Source organism: Apis laboriosa, unplaced genomic scaffold (assembly GCF_014066325.1).
Source record: "Apis laboriosa isolate Shangri-la unplaced genomic scaffold, ASM1406632v1 scaffold42_cov153, whole genome shotgun sequence".
Classification (NCBI taxonomy): domain Eukaryota; kingdom Metazoa; phylum Arthropoda; class Insecta; order Hymenoptera; family Apidae; genus Apis; species Apis laboriosa.
This window is the reverse complement of record NW_025223257.1, coordinates 3,106,263-3,123,652: the sequence shown is the minus strand read 5'-3', so window position 1 is coordinate 3,123,652 and position 17,390 is coordinate 3,106,263. Positions and strand designations below refer to the sequence as shown.

The 17,390-nt window shown below is 44.1% G+C and overlaps 1 protein-coding gene across 1 annotated transcript; it reads left to right on the top strand.

The window, feature by feature from the left end:
- Positions 1-1,254: 1,254 nt before the first annotated feature.
- LOC122716066 lies at positions 1,255-10,066 on the top strand. The gene is made up of 2 exons (XM_043938777.1): positions 1,255-2,358; positions 9,604-10,066. The coding sequence occupies exons 1-2, from the start codon at positions 2,133-2,135 to the stop codon at positions 9,774-9,776; spliced, it is 399 nt and encodes a 132-aa protein (XP_043794712.1). The 5' UTR covers positions 1,255-2,132; the 3' UTR covers positions 9,777-10,066.
- Positions 10,067-17,390: the final 7,324 nt, after the last annotated feature.

Genomic DNA, 17,390 nt, shown 5'->3' with positions numbered 1-17,390 from the left:
TTTCTTTTTTTACAAAAACCGTTCTTCGATAGATCGTGTGCACACGAATGTTAATGTAAACGAGTAACGCGAAGAATAATTTTAACAAAAAACGAATGGAAAGGACTTGAAAAATTTTCGTATCCTATCACATTTCAATGGTAAATGTTTATTTTTTCTTATATATATATATATTCTCTTCGAGGAAAAAGAATTTTGGATTAATTTAAAACCATGAAATTACGTTAATCAACGTAATTCAATCCCACCCAATTTACCATATTGCATCAGTTTCTCGGAAAACCTTCGTCCGATCTATTTTTAAACAAAAATAGAAAAATTTCCTCGTCGTTCAACAGTCGTAATAACGAACACATCGATGGCTAGAGATCCGAGTTTGCTATCCGAGCTATACAAATTAATTTGCATGCCACGTATACGCCTGTTCTTCTCGGAAACAGGACCGGATGAATCGAGTTGGTTTATCCGGTGCCACGTTCATCGAGGGCGGGGAACAATGACTCGGCCGAGGAGAGGATCGCTCTCGATTTTCTTTCGCCCGTCCCTGTCGCCCGCGACGGCTTCGTTCCGTTCTAGGACGTGTTCGTCTTCGTTGCCGTGGATTGATAATCCTGATGGACGTCACGATAGTATTAGCGTCATGGCGATCGCCGCGAGTTGACGTCCGTGCAAAGAGCGAAACAGGAAGAAAAGGAGCGGAGGCCAAGAAGAGGAGGCCGCCCGTGTGTCGGCCTCGGGAACCTGATATCGGCGCGGTTTTATGAACGGTCGTGGAACAGCGCTATCGGAACAAGGATGCATCGATGTTCCTTCCTATCTGGTTCGAGTATCGCGGAGACTGGCGTCGTTGAATCGATACCGATGAAATTGTTTAAAATGATTTATACGTGAAATCAATTTCACGCCACAACTTATTATCGAATAATTATCGCGCGACTATTATTGACGTTCGACACCGATTATTATTATTATATTTGTTTCGGTTTAAATTTGAATCATTCGAACAAAGAAAAAATCTAATATCTCAATGTGGGCTATCAATATTGATCGAGGTAAGAATCCACGAATAATCGCAACAATTTTTGTGTTTTCAGACTTGACGAGACACTGGGAAAAAATAAACGAGAAAAGGATCAATTGATAATTGGTACGGACGAATAATTTCTCTCGCTTAAATTCCAACGAAGATCGATGAAGAAATGGATATAAATCGCAACAATTTTTGTCTTTTAGACTTTGTAGCTTGCTGGAAAAAAATTAACGAGGAAAAGATCCTGATCAAGGATCCTACGATCCTATAATTTCTCTCGTCTAAATTCGAACGAAATACAAACGAGTAAGAGGAAATGGATGAAGAGACGCATATAAATCGGCGAAAATGGTAGAGACGGACGGTAGCACAGGATCCTGACGAGAAGAACCAGGTGCTGGCGCGGGGCGCGTGTCCAGATTGGGGTAGGGGGCAGGTGGGCCCCCTGCATTGTCAATCTCTGCCTTTCTGTACCTCGTGGCTGCTTGCCTGGCTGCATGTGTGATCGTGTTTCCCGTGTCCCGACGAAGGGTTCCCCCGTGGACAAGGAGGAGCGCAGTTGTGTAAGTGTCACCCATACGGCCAAACAGCCACGGGGCTTCGGAGGGTGCAGCCAACACATAATGAGGTTGTATGCGGCAGAAGAGGGGTGCTCGGGATGGCGATGGGGATGCCGTACCTTCGCTCACCTAGTCGAACGAGTGTACTCTCGCTCTATTGTACGCGGAAAAGGCAGGTGATGAGAACGGTCGCCACCACGCGACTCTGTTGTGCGCCGCGGTTCTCATCGCGGGGATCCTCGTGATTCACGGAGTTATAAAGTGCCGATGAAAATCGAATACGATTTTTAAATATTTTTCTAGATTCGTTTTATTATTCTAATTTAGACTATTCTGATCTAGACCTTACTCGATTTCGAAGAATTTTTAGAAAGAGGGAAGCGAATTTTCAATCGATCGTCGTTATTAAATATCTTCGAAGAAAACAAGAGAAGAGAATAAATTTGATACTCAGTGAATTTTGTATACGAGAGAAGGGAAGATACGAAGCGTTTATAATTATGAACGAGGAAGAAGAAGAAGAAGAAAATAAAATTTGAGAAATGGAATCATCAAATCGGGGTGAGGAGAGGGAATTGAGAACCCTTGCGATCTCGCAGTATATCCCGGTATTGCACCATTGCACCACGGACTGCAGCGCGCAAAACACTTCTCCCCACTCGGTATCGATGGCCGTGCAGAGAGCACGTGCCATCAGCTGTCTCCGCTGGACCACAGCTGAAGCGGAGGAGGCGCGCGAGCACAATGAAACCGCATGCAACGGTTCCGGTCAGTAACAGTGTCTTCCAAAAACCGTACATCGATATTCAAACATCCGAAAAATATTCCCTCGATACCTCACGCTAAACGAAACCATCTCTCTCCGCAACTACCCACACCTCCATCTAACGGGAACTTGTAATTTTAAAATCGAATCACCATCATCTCTCTCTCTCTCCCCCTTCCTCTCTCTCCCAGACCATGAATATTCAATTGTTCCACGTGACCCTGTTTCAAAGCGTGTCGCCTATCGTCTACCCACGATAAATCCCAGTTTCTCATATCCGGAGCGGAATTAACACGGTGAGACGAAAGCTCTCTCTCTCTCTCTCTCTCTCTTTCTCCTTCTAGAGAGAGAGTCGGTTGAATATCAAAAAGAAATGAAAGGAACGACACGGGGGTGGCCGAGGAGTTACGATCTCCCCTACACGCGGGACGAAAATCGTAAATCTGAAAAAAACGCAGTAAATCTACGGGCACGGACAATGCGGCTCGAGTCGGAAGCGCGGAGATGAACGCGCGGATCACTGGCACCGCCGTCTCGCCGTGGCCAATGAGATTACGCTCTTCTCGCGCGAGCTTACGCTCTCCCGCTCCTCGACCGCCTCGGTTCCGGTTCTTGCGGTCATCCGTAGCGACTCGAAAGCCTTCCAGTCTACCTGCTCCTGCTTTTTACATTCTTTACATATCGTCGCTGATACTTTGTAACTTTCCACTTTCATCCTTACAAGATTGCTCGTTCTCTGTTTCTCTCTGATAGAAAGTCGAGGAACGATACAAGAGAATTTCGCGCTTCGATCGATGATGGTTTCATTTACTCTAATTATAATTCCTCTGCGACTGTTTCCTCCGTGATAGATATCTTAGAAAATTTACACACCTTTTGTTGAGTTACACTGCGTTACAAAAATTCCGGGACAAAGGGTGCTCGATAAATCGACGAACGATTTTAATCATTTCCTTCTTTTACTCCGAAATTAACTCGATTCCTCCCGTTGTCAATTGTCATATCGGTTCGAATCTCGATTCGAAATTATTCTCGTGATTTTCAAATTATACGACCACCTATATTCTCTAGTCCATTTCCCCCCACGTATACCGGAAGGATATACCTCGGCGACCCAAGAAGCTATCTCAGCCTCTCATTAACGAGCACTAGTGTCTCTCCTTTCTCGCGCTCGTAACTCACCATGGCTCTTGCTCCGTTCTCGTTTTCTCTTCTCTCGACTCTGTCCATCCACCTTTCTCTTCCAACCGACTTCACGTCTCCGTTTCGCTATCGCGCACACTCGGCCGCCTCCGTCCACCGTGTCCACCTTCCTTCCTCTTCCCTGGCTACGGCGAGAAACATAATAGCGCGGTTCTTAAACACCTAGACAACACCGGGTAAGACAATCCTCCTATCAGCGCCGGCGTAATAGCCAGACAGGCAGTCAGCCAGCCAGCCAGCCAGCCGCTAAGGACAATTGCTTCGCGGCTCGCTGTTGCGGCGTGGGCTCGAGCTCGTTCCTCAGCCGACCTAGCAGCCTGTTCCACGATCGCATACCTACGTCTAGCCGACAAACCGCCTTAAGGTTCGCCCATAAATGGAAGCGCACGACCGCAACACCGTGCATCTTCCTCCTTCTTCCTACTTCGGGGGACCATCCTCGAAACGGATTTGGATAACGTTCAACTTTAGCGATTTTCGTAGCGATTCGATAGTTTTCCGGATTATTGAATTATTATTATGGAAATTGTTAATAACGGGAGAAAGTGGCTCTCGATTGCTCTCGAACGATTTTATCGTTACTTTTAGAGAAACATTGAAAAAAGGATGCGTTTTTCAATCTATTTTTGAACATTCAAGAAATCACGATATCGTTTTGAGAATGAGAATATACACGATATAGTTAAGAGATGATATTTCGTATATATCGAAGATGATTAAATATCACGACACTTGGATTCATTCACAAGTTTTTACTGTATTTAATTATCGTCCTCCTAGTTTCGAAAAGTGTACCCCTACTAAAGAGGATTAACAAAAATCAACTTCCTACTAAAGCTAAGCTCTAACTCGTAACAATGTATCAAGAACTTTCGATGACCTTGCTGCATCGGGACAATTCCCACTTCCACTTGAGATCCGAACGAAATTTAAAAGATAAGAGTTTAGAAACGTTGTACCGCCTCCCACAACCGGTTCACCTCGGCCCCGTGTCAACACACGCGGCAAACAAATTACTTTCGAGCAATCGAGATTCAACGAATCTCCTTGATCCGATCAAAACCGATCCGTCTACCGATCTGAAACACCGAGGACGCGTGACGTTACAAATTCGCCGGGCAGTGAGACGCGAAACTTGGTGGAAACGCTAACGTGTCTTGCTAACACGGGCCAAGTACTCGTGTAACAAACGCCAACGACACCGTTTCCTCTCTTTCTTCCCGTTCCGTGACAACCGTCTAATGGACCGATCGATCGGCCACGTGTGCACGGTGCTTAACGTCGAATCGATCCCAGATTCGCAAAGATCTGCTTTCTCCATTCGGTTCCCTTCCACGCAGACAGTTTCTCCAAAGGGCTGCCACGGTAGCGCCCGTTCACCTAATACCCTTCTCGGCTATCAATCATACGCGTTTAATGCGCCAAAGACTCAGTTTGCACCCGACTAACTTGCATAACCTGGACAAAGCACGGCGAGATCTGGATAAGGGGAACGATTCAATCGAGACGACGACGATGACGATGGTTGGTGGAAGGAGGCCAGTCGTATGTACGAACGTGTAAAAATGATTATCCTGCGCTGGGTACTTAATTATACCGGTGTGGCGGTTAACAGCGGTTTCACCGATCCTCGGAACGCGAAAGAAAAGCGTGCAACATTCTGGGAAGAAAGTTCCCGGACGCGACACGTGGGCTGGCCTAATACGCTTTGCGGCTATCGATCATGCCGCACGCACACCTACGAAAAACGGGAGCGTGATTGTGCGCGCGTTGCATAACGCCAATTTCTACGAAGAGAAGTGTTGGGGGAAATTGGGGAATTGATCGATGGATTCGAGAAAATGGAGGGAATAGAGGTTGAGGACTAGGATCTTGGTTGATAGTTTTGTTTCGTCGGATGGTTTGAGATATAGTGATTTTTAAACTATCCTTGAGAATATAACTTGAGAATAATACTTAAAAAGAATGGTTCGGAATATTCTTTGAATAAATTATTCCTTCGTGATTCGATCGATCATTATTAAAGGATCAAAGAATGGACTTAAACATAGATCTTCGATCGATCTTCTGCCGTTTAATTTACTTGCATCCGTTCATGCGTCAGTCAGGTGAAACAATGATGGACTAGGATCTTGGTTGATAGTTTTGTTTCGTCAAATTTTGTCGGATGGTTTGAGATATAGTGATTTTTAAACTATCTACGAATTAATTTGTTGAATCGAACTAGAAATATATATTGAGAATAATATTTGAAAAGAATGGTTCTGGAATATTCTTTGAATAAATTATTCCTTCGTGATTCGATCGATCATTATTAAAGGATCGAAGAATGGACTTAAACATAGATCTTCGATCGATCTTCTGCCGTTTAATTTACTTGCATCCGTTCATGCGTCAGTCAGGTGAAACAATGATGGACTAGGATCTTGGTTGATAGTTTTGTTTCGTCAAATTTTGTCGGATGGTTTGAGATATAGTGACTTTTAAACTATCCACGAATTAATTTGTTGAATCGAACGACTTGAGAATAATATTTGAAAAGAATGGTTCGGAATATTCTTTGAATATATAAATTATCCGTTCGTGATTCGATCGAAGAATGGACTTAAACACAAATCTTCGATCCTCATTTAATTTACTTGCATCCGTTCATGCGTCAGTCAGGTGAAACAATGATGGACTAGGATCTTGGTTGATAGTTTTGTTTCGTCAAATTTTGTCGGATGGTTTGAGATATAGTGACTTTTAAACTATCCACGAATTAATTTGTTGAATCGAACGACTTGAGAACAATATTTGGAAAGAATGGTTGGGAATATTCTTTGAATAAATTATCTCTTCGTGATTCGATCGAAGAATGGATTTAAACGAAAAACACAAATCTTCTCATTTAATTTACTTGCATCCGTTATAATACACGAATCCGTTCATCCGTCAGTCAGGTGAAACAATGATGGAGGGATCGGAAGATTAGCGGGCCCGCAACGGAAATCTCGATTCCTTTGGTGACCCCGAAGGAAGGGTGGTCACAAAAGCAGTGGCAGTGGTGTAAACGGAGGTGATTGCAAATCTTTATAGCGCTCTCGAGTGGCCAGGTGCACGTGGAATAATGGTGTACGTACACCGGCGACGATCTAGATACTTTAGAGTTCCGGCGCGATTTATATACGGGTAGTATTTTTTTTCTCTTTTCTTTTTCTTCTTTTTAATTCTTCTTCCCCGCGACTAAGGAGGCAATAATTTCGTCTCCACGAGGAGAGGGAGACGAGACGTGGAGAATTCTCCTCCTTCCAGCGGAAGAATCGTTTCTCGAGTGCTCACTCACGCCAATCATCGTCCATCGCCCTAATAACGATCAACAACCGTTTCTTTTCTTTCTTCTTCTCGTTAGTTTCGTATATACGCGTCATACCTGTCGTCGTTACACCGTGGCGTGTAAGGGACGGTGAAAGAGTTTCACGAGCAAGGCTACTTCACTCTCTTTCAACCGTGCCGTGAGAATCGAATCGAATAAAATTGAATTACGCGATTCGAGCGCTATAACCTCGCCACAGGGGCCGGCTCATTATTCCATGCTTCGGAGCTCGTAACCGCTTTTTCTCATCGTTCCTTCCTTTCTTCGATTTCGAGTGCGATACGGGATGCTCGAACACCAGATTTAAGATAATTATACGATATTAAGAGTGATCTGTTCAACGTGATCTGATCTAATGATTATCTTATCAGGTGAAAACCAAATAAAAAAGAATAATAATCCAAAACTTCTCCAGAGAAAAAGACGAAACTATTCCACGAAAAGGGTCGAAAGATATTTCACCCTTACTCGTTAATCCACTCGTGAAACCCATTTCCAAGAAATTCCCGCGAACCCCTCTTCTAAAAGAAAAAAAAAAAAAAAAAAAGAAAAAAGAAAAAAAAAGCAACCCAACAGATCCTCCGATTTGTCAACGCGCACCATTCCAAAAATTCCAGCCCCCTCCGCGTTCCACCTTCCAAACCCAAACATCCCTAAAAGCCATGGAGCGGGACCGTTAAAAGCCGATACAGAGAACGCATCGATGGACACCGATTCGGGGAGAGGGTGGCTTTTAGACACCGTGAAACATCATCGGTGAGGGGGTAGCCCTCCACTGTTGGGTGCCGATGCACGCAAAACGCGGACAGATGCATGTGCACCTTTTTAGGTCCATCGGCGGGCTGCGACACATGCGCTTCCCAGGTACACGCGCGTAACAAGCGTATTCCGCGTACGTGCACACATGTCACCCCCCCCTTTGGTTTGCGTGTCTGAGTGCGCGTGTACACGGGCCAACGGCACAATGCCAATAATAACCTATCGCCCTCGTCGCATCCCTCGTCGCAGATTCCAGCAGATGCTGGCTGGCTGGCTGGCTGGCTCGAGCAGCCCCTACACGGGGGTCTAGTTTTGTCTAGGAGGGGTTGGCCGCCGGCTTTTCTCGCTCACAATGCGAGCGGCACCGGCAGGTGTGGACTCCCCTCGGTTCGTGGCGGGCGCGTGCCCCACACGAGCGGGGGCGGGGTACCTCTTTCTCCGTCTGGCCTCCATCCCGGGGCCATCATCCTCCCTTGTTCCTCCGCTCCTTCCTTCTCCGAGAGGAGAGGAGGAGAAGACGTCTTGGGACGACACATGTCTCGCCTCGACGTTGAACGACGAGATCCTCGCCCCTCTCGTTGTTCGCGCACCGGAAAACCTTCGAGTTGGAGGTCGAGGTCACGTGCGTCCGATTACCGGCTGTGAATAAGAAACGTCGGAGACTTCTTGCTTCTCGGGGGTCGATGTCGCCGATCGATTCTCTCGTCTTGATTCCTTTTCGGGAAGCCCGATCGGGTTTCTTTTCATTTCTTATTTTGGCGGAATGGGCGTTGTTTCTGGCCCATGGAGGGTCGTTCGCGACGGATGGATCGAAGACGAAAGAGGACGGAACCGTTGAAGATTTGAGGTGGAGAATAAGGAGGATAAGGGAGGGAGAGGGAGGAGATTGTTTCTCGGTGGAGGAAGGGTGGATGAGATCGAGTTTCGGGGAAGGAAGGTGTCGAAGGAACCGTTAGAGACTTCTTACTCTCGAGGGTTGGAGATGGAGAACGACGATTATCTTTTCCACGTCTATTTAAAGTTCTCTCGAGGAAGAAGGGTGTTCAATTTCTCTTTGAAGCTTTCGAGTCAAAAATACAAAGAAACAGGAGTCGAGGATTGAAATGCGAAATGCGAATCTAAATGATATCGAGTTTCCATCACGGTCCGGTCTACGTCACGTGGGCGTATTATCGTACCTTCGTTCGAAATCCGTCTGAATGGGAGAAAGAATTGCGAACGAATCTCCTTAAAAGAGAGAGGGAGGGATCGATGGTATCCGATGATACGAGCGCGAAGCAAAGAAATAAGAATAGATCGATTCGAAAACGTCGCGAATCGATACGAGATTGAACGGTCACCACGAGAGAGAGAGAGAGAGAGAGAGAGAGAGGGGAGGTGAGAGCATGTGCACGGACAATAATAAGGGTAAGAGACGCGTGCATTTCCGCGGGGCGTGTGCGTCACCTCTCCTCCCCCCCTTCAACTCTCCCCCTCCCCCTTTCAGTCAGATTTCGAGAACGGACGCGTGCCATCGGTGAAAGTCGATCTGGACCGAGACAGAGACAACGACACCACGCACAAGGGTTGAATTCAGACGAAAATAGGTCCAGCCTTCTACATGAAAGGTTTCGCTTCTTCGACGGCCAGCTTGCGTCGGAGTTCAAAGGAGTTCATTGTTATCTTTCCTCCTGCTTCTTTTTTCACGTTTGTTCAGCTTCGCTCCGCTTAATTCTAAACTCGTGGTGTTAAATTAATTTCGCTTTAAAACCGATCTGATGGGTATTGAATTCCATGGAAGAAGTTGTTAGGAGAATTGAAATTATTAGATATTCGTTGTTTTTTTTTTTTTTCTCGTTTAAAAATTCGTGACACGTTTTTTTGTACTCTTACTTTTCTCGCCGCTTCTCTTTGGCGAATTTTTATTTTCCTTTTTCTTTTTTTTTTCTAGGTTCTTTCGGGAATCAAGATCGCAGACGAGTGAGGATTCGTTTGTCCAGCGAAGAAAAACAAAAGATGGCCGCTTCCTGCGGTCAAGTACAGCCGCCCTCGAGCACTTTGCTAATAAGCGTTCGCCGAAAGCGACGCAGACCGAGGCCAAGGATCGTGTTACATCTCCGTTGAAATGTTCAAGAGTGGCACTCTCGCCTTTTTAAACAACCTTGTTTCTTCCTCTCTGCGTTTCCATGAGATTCCTTCGGGCTGCACGTGTCATGCCGTCCGCGTTTCCCTCTCGAGCCTAATTTTCCTCGTACAAGTGCACCAAATAAATCCTCGCCTGTTGATCCTTGAAAATTAATCTTCCAAAAAAAAAAAAAGTCTTTTTTCTCCTTAAATCTTTTTTCTCCTTTTTTTACTGTATCGTTGAGATTTAATTTTATCAACGAAAGACGAATTATTGCTTGCGTCTTCAAGAATTGCATTTTTCATTGTCCTTTTTTTCCTTTTTTTTTTTTTTTTTTTTCTTTTTTAAAGATACTTTTAAAAAGAACAGATGTCGCTTTATCAAGAGGTGCATCTAGCTTTTAGCAATCCTTCGAAGAGACTCGTCGTGAAAAAATGGAGATGAGCGGAATAATCCACGGTGAAGAACAAAGGTGGTTGAAGCGAAGGCGTACCCGATTGAACGGAACGAGAAGGACCGTTTCATATGTCTGCATCCGGTTGGTCATTTCCGGCACGCGCTGAGACACGTGGCGTGCCCCTTGCGCACTCTAGCCCCTTCTCCACGCAGGGGGGAGTACATATTTTCTTTTAAGGGCCCACCGAAATTAGGACCCATCTAGGCCAAGGGTCCGTCTCTAAACATCGAGTAGTAGGAAGTATCTTTCGTGCTTGTCGGATGGGTGCTTCAAACGTAAACGCCTCTCAAACCTTTCCTCTTAATCGCTCCGCGCATTGTACCCCCCCTTAATAATTGGAGGACCGTAATTAACCGAATCAAAAAGAGGCTTTTATTTATACGATTTTATTATATCAAATTATCACATGATTGAACGATAATATTTGGTAAAAGAAGTACGAAAATTTGACGCGAGTAAAGAAAAATTTTCACACTCACGATTGATTTCTGTTTCCAAAATAAATATATATATATGTCGAATAAAAATAATCGTATGAAATCGTTAAAACGTAAAAGGAAACGGCGACGAAATAACGAGCACAGCTGATTTTAAAGTCCCGCCAAACACCATTGTAGGAGCAGGATTTTAAAAGTTCTTTCCACCGGAGAAGCTGGTCCTTTTTCTCTACACTTGTGCGCCATTTACGCAAGCCAGTACGCACTTGCCGCGTTCCGTTCTTGGACGGCGCGCGTAGCATGAATGGTCCACGGCCTTGAATAGAGAGGAATTCACAAAGAAGCGGGCAAAAGGACCGACAAAGAAAGCCCGGGACTTCTTTTGTCAGAGGGTCTAACAGTCGAGGTGACACACAGGTACGGATTCGGATCCCGAGGAGACGGCGCAGCCTCCGCTATCCTACGTGGATCGAAGCCAGCTCCTTCAACCTGCGGAATGCGTCCCTGCTCCATCCATCCATTTCTCCGTCGTGGACGCGAGAACACAAGAAAAAGAAGACGAAGGCGAAGAAGAAGAAGAAGAAGACGAAGAAGTGTGTGGACAGGTGAGGCAGCCTCGCATTGATTCTCTCCTATGAATTTTTGCATCTGTCGGTAGGTTGATCTTAGGACCTATTTTCCGAGAAGCGTGCCCGAGAGGTGGCACGGCTCCCCTATCTCCCTCTGATTTTTCGTGTGCCTAACTGGGAGGAACCGCGATGAAAGGAAAACCGCAATGTCGTCGATCTCGTCGACCGGAAAAAAATCTCGTCCCTCTTACGATCCTCTGCGTTGAAGAGATTGGATCGTCGTCGGTTACTTTCCTTACGATTCCTTACGATTCTTCTTTTCACTTTTGCCATGTAACACGAGCATCAATGGAAAGCCTTTTCGAGTAGGAATATTCTCGGTCGAAGTCGAAGTAAATTCTATCCCTTCGGAATCGAAGAAGAGAAAATTTGTAATAATTAAAATGAGAAGAAAACAGAACAACGTTTCAACGTTTGCCGAGTTGCTCTCTCGCAGAAAATGAAAGAGCTCTCTCAAGCTGCGTAATTAATGCGCGTTCGATTGAAAAAAAGGTTGAAAGGGGTGGGCACATTCCTCCGATTCTTTACTTGTTGCTTCCGTCCACGGGGCAGCCACTTCCGGAGGGAACAAGGTCTTCGACCGTCACCCCTGACTCGTTCAACAACGGAGCCATGAATGAAGTTTCGCGACAATGCGAATTCACCCTTTGATGCTGGGGTTGCAATTAGACCGCACGCGCATTGCCCGGCCTCGTTGATCGCGCGCGCGTGCATCTGCTCCGCATCTGCGGACAGATGCGTAGCTGTTGCCCGTCTCTCGTGAACTTGAGGAGGAGACGTCTCCTCCAATGCCCGGAAATGAAATTCTAAACACCCCCTCTGCCCACCCTTCCTCCCCTTCCTCCTCGGCCACCGCGAGAACAATCAAACAGCCATCGCGATATTCGAGGATCACACGAGCGGTTACACGACCATTACACGAACCCTTCAATCTTTTTCCACGGAGATTCCTGTTTTTGACTCGCGAGATTCTCTTTTCCACTCTGCGAAATTCGGTCGATGAACGGACGAAGCCTTGATACAGCTGGCACGCAGAGGATGAGGCCGCTTCCTGTTGGAGGCGGAGGAGGATCAGGTTGATGGAGGAACGAAAGAATGTTTGGTTTTTTCTTTTTTTTTTATCGTTGGTGAAGAAGATTATTCCGCTTGGTAAATTAAGGGTGAAAATTTCTCTCGTTCCATTCTATTCTATCGAGTTTAAAGATTGCAGTCGAAGTTTTTTGCTTCGTTGTAATTTGTCGATTCTACGAAGCGTAAGAAAGTGAGTTTACGATTACAGTTATTGAAAACGGGGTTGAAGAGAGAGAGAGAGAGTTTGGAAATTATTTTTAGAACCATTGACACCCCTTTTAGGAATAGTTAAGGGTGTCCCTTTTACTCACGAATCGGGGAATTTCGACAAAACATCAACACGCGGTGTTTACGTTCGGTGACGCTTTAAGGTGCCGACGTTTGTGGAGCACGTAATTCACCGAAGTTCAGAAATAGAAGAAAGAAATGTGCATAAGAAAGCGAAACACGAGGAAACGCTTCCTACAAAAATTTCGAAACTCCGTTCTATTTTCTACTCCTGGAAAGTATCTCCAAGGATTATTAAATCCTCCAATCTCCACAACACTTTCAGCAAGTATCTTCTCGCAAATAAGTCAAACTCGAAACGAAAAAAAAAAAAAAATGTCTATTCCAAAAAATATCATAATTAGACTTTTGATATTGGAAATGAAATAATTGGAAATGAAACCCTCCTTCAAAGGGAACGAGGAAATATTTAAAATCTCGTTGTTCTACCTGCCTCATATTAGAAGAAAGAAACGCTTCCTCGAATATCGTTAACTCCTCGTCAATTCGTTTTTATTAATCTTAACCGCGATTCCTATAATCGTCCACTTTTCCCCTTCCCCCCTCGTCGAAAGTATTTATCAAACACACGCCACACCTATCGGTCCAAAAGCTTCCGAAGCAGATGGCACAAAAGTAGCTACTCACTCAGAAAACACATGCTCGCCTCGGCCACGTGGTCTTTCGGTTACACCCATGGTCACGGCTCTACCCCATCTTACGTATGCTTATATGACGTGGATAAACACACTCGTACCCTTCTTCCTTTTCCCACTCTCTCTCTCTCTCTCTCTCTCTCTCTCTCTCTCTCTCTCTCTCTCTCTCTCTCTATTCCTCTCTTTATCCTTGGCTCCGCACGAGGCTAACCGATTCAATCTCCCTAATGGCATCGTGTTCCTTTTGCCACGAGCTAATACGATGTATCATGCACACTAATGGGCCAATGGACTCCGTACCTGATTATTTCGACCGCGGCGATGCGTGGGTCGGCAGGTGGTACTTTTCGTCGATGAACTATTTTTAAGAAGGGTCACGATACGATGTGTTCCACTCACGACGATGTTTTTGTGCCGAGCGACCGACCGCTTATCGTGCGCCATTCTCTAGAACTCGAATGGTGAATGGTGAATCGATTCCGATTGAGAGAGCCCTTGAAGTTGGAAAGAGAAAGAGAAATTTTAATAATAGAGCTTCTTAATAATCAAGATTTGTTTCGAATTTGTTTCGAAATTTGTTACGAATATTTGAACAGAACGACACTTCAATTATTCGATGTTTATTTATCGATTAATATCATTTAACGGGTCCTGCGACGGATCTTTAAGTTTTTTTGAGCGCGCGAATGATTTTTGAAGAATTGTTATTGGACATCGAAGTAAATAAAGAAATGATAAAGGAATACGAAGAAGGGGAAGAAAGAAATTTTCGTGACGAGAAACGCGAGGGGATGATTTAAGAGGAGACAAGAGAGGAATAAATTGGGGATGAGGGATCGATTTTGACAGAATTTCTCATTCCAGCAGCGGCCTCGCCTAGGGGTGAAAGGGGCCGAAGAAAGGAGATGTGAAATCAATAAGATTTGATTTACAAGATCCAACAAAAGTGACCGCAGGCATTTTTCACGGTCGATCACGCCTCCGAGCACGAGGTCTAATTGACACCGACGTAACCGACACCTTGACTACCCTGAACAACCTCACGGCTCTTCTTCATCGCTTCGTTCGTCTCCGAGAGAGAGAAACAGAGAGAGAGAGAGAGAGAGAGAGAGAGAGAGAGAGAGAGAGAGGAGCAAAGATTGTGTGAGACTAAAGACCGGTTTGGTAATGGTCTTAAAGGCGATTTTGACCCTCCTCTATGCGAACCGTTTTGTGTTTCGTATGAAACGCGGTGTGTTTAGAGAGCCACTTGAAAAATCCTCCAGAGATCGATAAACATCTCTCTTCTTTCCTTATTACCGCAGACAAGGTAGAGAATATATATATACTATTATCTTGTGGGATTTTCTGTTACGAGACTGTGAAATATCGACCATAAAATAAGACCGAGTTTAGAGAAGCTAAAGCTTTTTACAAACTTAAAGACATTGCATTCTTCTGTAATAGAATTGGATTCTGAAAATATATTTCTAATTACATTACAGCGATTCTAATTATTTTGAAATACTTTTTTATACACTTTTAGCCTATTTGAATTTAAAACTTAAAACTTCTTCTCTCGAAATTTCTTCGCTGTCGAATAAAGCCAGAGAGTTAAAGAACGTTAAAGAAAAAAATTAGAAATTTCCTCGATTCAAGAAATTAAATATCACGCGATTCACGGGTTCGAACCTCGGTGAAACTCAATTCCTTCCTCCGCCGACTTGCACGTCGGGAAGCATCCGCAGGTCTGCGGATCAAGCGAGACAGATGCGTGGAAAAGCGGAGAAAAGCGCACGGTTCGTCGCACGGAACACGTGCAACGAAGATAAAAAGCGGCCCCTCGAAGGAAAGGAGGCTTTCGTTGGGAGAAGGGGACTTGACCGACCTGCGGTTACGAATCATCCTTCGCCAGGATCGTCCGGGTCCCCCCGTATCGCTTTTAAACACCGGTTAATCCGAAGGCACGACAAACGACGCGATAAAACCAAGGATCCCGCCTTGGGTCCTTGGTTCCGTGGAATGTGCGGCTGGATTCGTGTTTCGCCACGTTGGAAACACCGCGTGATAAAGGAAAACCGAGTCCCCCGATAAACGAGGTCGCGACAGGTCGGTGGGATCCTCGAGTAAACAGAAGAGACGACGTTAAGTTCTTCCGCCCTTCTTCTTCGAGAAGAATTCACGCGTCGATGGCGTCGATTCGAAGGTTGAGGATCAACGACAGAGGAGTGTACGTTTTTCGCCGTGATAAATAATTCCTCGTGGAATTTTAATTGGAACCGTTACCGTTTCACTCCGAAAACCGTTCGTCTTGCCAGTTTTTGCTGTCGCGTCATCTCCGAAGATATTGGAACGTTTGAAAGTGTATGTGCAAGGATAAAGAAGAGTGGAAGAAGAGGAATTGAAGATCGGTGACAAACGATTTCTACGCGTGGAATATTTCTTCGATTCAATTTCGGAAAATCACGCGTTATTTTAGAGAAATAAGGAATACCGATTCGAAATTATCGTTTTGATATTTTCTGAATCTGAAAAAATTTGCCAATACTCGATCGTTTCCTCTTATAATTCCTTCAAAATTTATTTAATTTTTTTTTGAAAGTGTATGTGCGAGTTTTTCGAGGATAAAGGAGAGTGGAAGAAGAGGAATTGAAGATCATAAATGATTTTTACGCGTGGAATATTTCTTCGATTCAATTTCGGAAAATCACGCGTTATTTTAGAGAAATAAGGAATACCGATTCGAAATTATCGTTTTGATATTTTCTGAATCTGAAAAAAATTTGCCAATACTCGATCGTTTCTTCTTATAATTCCTTCAAAATTTATTTAATTTTTTTTTGAAAGTATATGCGCGAGTTTTTCGAGGATAGTGGAAGAAGAGGAATTGAAGATCGGTGACAAACGATTTCTACGCGTGGAATATTTCTTCGATTCAATTTCGGAAAATCACGCGTTATTTTAGAGAAATAATACCGATTCGAAATTATCGTTTTGATATTTTCTGAATCTGAAAAAAATTTGCCAATACTCGATCGTTTCCTCTTATAATTCCTTCAAAATTTATTTTTAACTTTTTTGTTTTATTAATATTAATCGGAATTCTCAGGCGCCATACGCGGAACCAGTGGAATTTTCTAAGACCGATAACGAGCGAGTCGGGTCGAATATCGATTCGGACGATCGACAGAGGGGCGACACTCTCCTCCTCGACTCGTCGATAAGAGTGTTTGCCAATTTGGCAGGTGACAGGCCGTGACACGTTCGTGACGATCGTCGCACGCGGTGACGACGCACCTTGTGGCAAACGCAAATACGAAGCGGATCCCATGGAAATCGCTACAGATAGAAAAGGAACTGTCTGTGCACACACTTGACATGCGTGTACGTGCTCGGCCACGATCTTTACCTTCCTCAGATATCGGGGAAGGATCGGTTGGATACGTATATCGGGAAGGCAGACAGATAAGATGATAGATAAGTCGTTGGATAATATGGGAGAGGTTTTTACGGAAGGGAGGAGGAAAAATTTCGTGGCTTTGAAATTTTCGACGAAGCATCTCGTCGAAGCGCTTGGGGAAATACGTATTTATTACGTGCATTATATTAGCGAGTCAAGTCAATCGGATAACTATTTTCCGCGAAAGAATTTTTAATTTCAGCGTTGTTAATGTTGTTTTCCAAGTGAATTTCCAATTTATGCATTCTCATAAAAATAGAAAACACGGTTGAACTTGTTTTTTCTCACAGTCTCGATGTTTATATTATATTATGTTGTTGACAATTCGCGATAAAATCGATCGCGAAATGAATATTTAAGCGAAAAAAAAAAAAAAAAAATTAGTATAGATATCTGGTATCGAGGAAGAATTTTATCGTGGCCATCGAATATATATATATATATATATATGTATATATATGTATATATATATATATATATATATATACACATATATATATATATGTGTGTATATACGTATACATCTCAGACGTATCATTACATATTCGATCCAGATATTACTATTATCCATTATATCCTTGTCAATAATTACTAATAACAATTCTATCAAGATAAAAAGAATATCCATTTAAATATTCAAATCTGTATGAAAGTAGC

Excerpts from the sequence above, each read along its gene's own strand:
- LOC122716066 (XM_043938777.1), top strand. The coding sequence starts at position 2,133 with ATGGAATCATCAAATCGGGGTGAGGAGAGGGAATTGAGAACCCTTGCG. Across the intron at positions 2,359-9,603 it reads AACCGCATGCAACGGTTCCG|GTTCTTTCGGGAATCAAGAT; the intron begins GTCAGTAACAGT and ends TTTTTTTTCTAG.